The following is a 2,500-nucleotide window of genomic DNA, read 5'->3' on the forward strand; positions in this document are numbered from 1 at the left end:
CCAGCCACTGCACACATGTCACTCTACCCCCGGCCGCAGCAGAGTGCATGGGTGTGTTGCCATCACTGTTCTTGGCGGTGAGGGGCCAGCCAGCACCTGCCAGCTGCTCCAGTACCTCCACGTGGCCACCATAACTGGCGGCGTGCACCGGGGTGTGTGCCTCATGGTGTGCGGGAGTGGGAGGGGTGACGGGCAAGAGGGCCGCCACACACTGCTGGTGGCCCTGCCATGAAGCAAAGTGTAGGGCTGTCCATCCTGTGTGTGTGTGTGTGTGTGTGTGTGTGTGTGTGTGTGTGTGTGTGTGTGTGTGTGTGTGTGTGCGTGTGTGTGTGTGAGAGAGGAGATAAGACTATATTAATATTACTCTTATTATTATTATTATTGATATTATTATTATTACTATTATTATTATTATTATTATTATTATTATTATTATTATTAATATTATTATTATTATTAGGAAGAAGATGCATAGGAAGAGGAGGAGCAGGATAATTAAGGTAAAATGGAATTGGAGTAGGAGGAGGAAGAGGAAGAGGAGAGGAAGAGGAGAATTAGGATCAAAAAGAGGTGCAGAGGAAGGAGGAAGAAGAGGAAGAGGAAAAGGAGGAGGAAGTGGAGAAATAAAACGAGAAGTAATTGCAAAATCTTCTTTTCTTCCCTTCCTTCTTCTTTCTTTTTTTTTCTTCTTTTTCTTCTTCTGTATAATACTAGTATTATTATTATTATTATTATTATTATTATTATTAGTAGTAGTAGTAGTAGTAGTAGCAGCACTAGTAGTAACATTAATAGTAGTAGTAATAGTAGCATTAGTAGTAATAGTAGTAGTAGGAACAGAAGTAGTAGTAGTAGTAGTAATATAAGAAGTAAAAGTAGTAGCAGTAGTAGGTGTTGTAATATTAGTAAAATTAGAAGTAGCAGTTGTAGAAAAAGTAGAAAAAAATCACATCTACATCTACAATTACCACCACCACCACCACCAGCACAGCCTCACCGTCACTATTCATGGCCAGAGGGTTACCACGGAGGTCCAGCAGCGCCTTCACTGTATGGGCGTGGCCATTCTGGGCAGCCATCATCAGCGGTGTCCTGTCAGTGGTGCCTCCACCTTCTATGCTTAACCCTGCCTGCAGTAAGAGCGACAGCAGGTGCTCGTGGCCCTTGCTGGCAGCCACAGCCAGCAGACTCCATGACACCCCAGCATTAGTGGGGACGGTGACCTCGGGCCGGGCACCCCTGTCAAGTGCTGACCTCACCCCTGCCTCGTCTCCTTCCTCTACAGCAGTGACCAGCTCCTGTGTGTGTGTGTGTGTGTGTGTGTGTGTGTGTGTGTGTGTGTGTGTGTGTGTGTGTGTGTGTGTGTGTGTGTGTGTGTGTGAAGAAAAATAATAATAATAATGATAAAAATAATGGTAATAATAATAATAATAATAATAATAATAATAATAATAAAAATAATAATAATAATAATAATAATAACAATAACAATAATAAATATCATAATATTAAAATAAGATAAGATGACATCAGCGATAATAATCATAATATGAACAAAACAACAACAAAAACAAGAAAATAATTTGAAAAATAATAATAAATATTATATTAAAAAAAAAAAAAATGTGTAATGATAATATATGTAAAAAAATTAGCAATATCTTCACTATCAGATTAATTATCCTAAAACTACTTAATTGTAACGAAAAAAAAAAACATATTATGTCAGATGTCACCATTATCTAATTATAATAATAACATTTATAGTTATAATTATTGAAATAATAATGAAAATAAAAAAAAATGATCATAATTATAATAGTAGTGATGATGAAATTAGTAAGGAAAGGGAAAGGTACCTAATAATTATAACGATAAAAAAATATAAATATAATGTGATAATAATAGTAATAAAAATAATGATAATAATAATGATAATAATAAATAATGATAATAATAATAATAATAATAATAATAATAATAATGATAATAATAATAATAATAATAATAATAATAATAATGATACTACTACTACTACTGCTACTACTACTACTACTACTAATAATAATAATAATAATAATAGTAATAATAATAATAATAATAATATATTAATAACGATAAAGATATGGTAATAAGATAGTAAAGGTGTAAAAGGATGATAATGATAAAAATAAAATAAAATGAAAAATAATAATGATAAAAATGATTATTATTATCTTTATTATTTATTATTATTATTATTATTATTTTCATTATTATTTTTATTATTATTATTGTTGTTGTTGTTGTTGATGTTGTTTTTGTTGTTGTTGTTGTTGTTGTTGTTGTTGTTGTTGTTGCTATTATTTTTTTTATTATATTTCATTGTTGTCATTGTCATTTAATAATATGCATAAATGATGTAAGTCGTAGCATTTATTTAATTGTTGGCTGTTCCGTGGGTTAGGGAATGTTGGATTGATAAAAGATACATTACAGAAGAATTAAGTAATAAACAGAT

At 32.2% G+C, this 2,500-nt stretch overlaps 1 protein-coding gene across 1 annotated transcript in view; it reads right to left on the reverse strand.

Moving 5' to 3' along the window:
• LOC135095243 (serine/threonine-protein phosphatase 6 regulatory ankyrin repeat subunit C-like) overlaps window positions 1-2,500 on the reverse strand; it is a 23,731-nt gene that overhangs the window by 12,269 nt on the left and 8,962 nt on the right. Inside the window, exons 4-5 of the mRNA XM_063996026.1 lie at window positions 998-1,298; window positions 1-255 (exon numbers count right to left, since the gene is read on the reverse strand). The exon at window positions 1-255 is cut by the window's left edge and continues 59 nt beyond it. Of these exons, the coding sequence (XP_063852096.1) occupies window positions 1-255; window positions 998-1,298 (556 nt within the window). The remainder of the gene's footprint in view (window positions 256-997; window positions 1,299-2,500) is intronic.

The sequence above is a fragment of the Scylla paramamosain genome, chromosome 48 (assembly GCF_035594125.1).
Source record: "Scylla paramamosain isolate STU-SP2022 chromosome 48, ASM3559412v1, whole genome shotgun sequence".
Taxonomy (NCBI): Eukaryota; Metazoa; Arthropoda; class Malacostraca; order Decapoda; family Portunidae; genus Scylla; species Scylla paramamosain.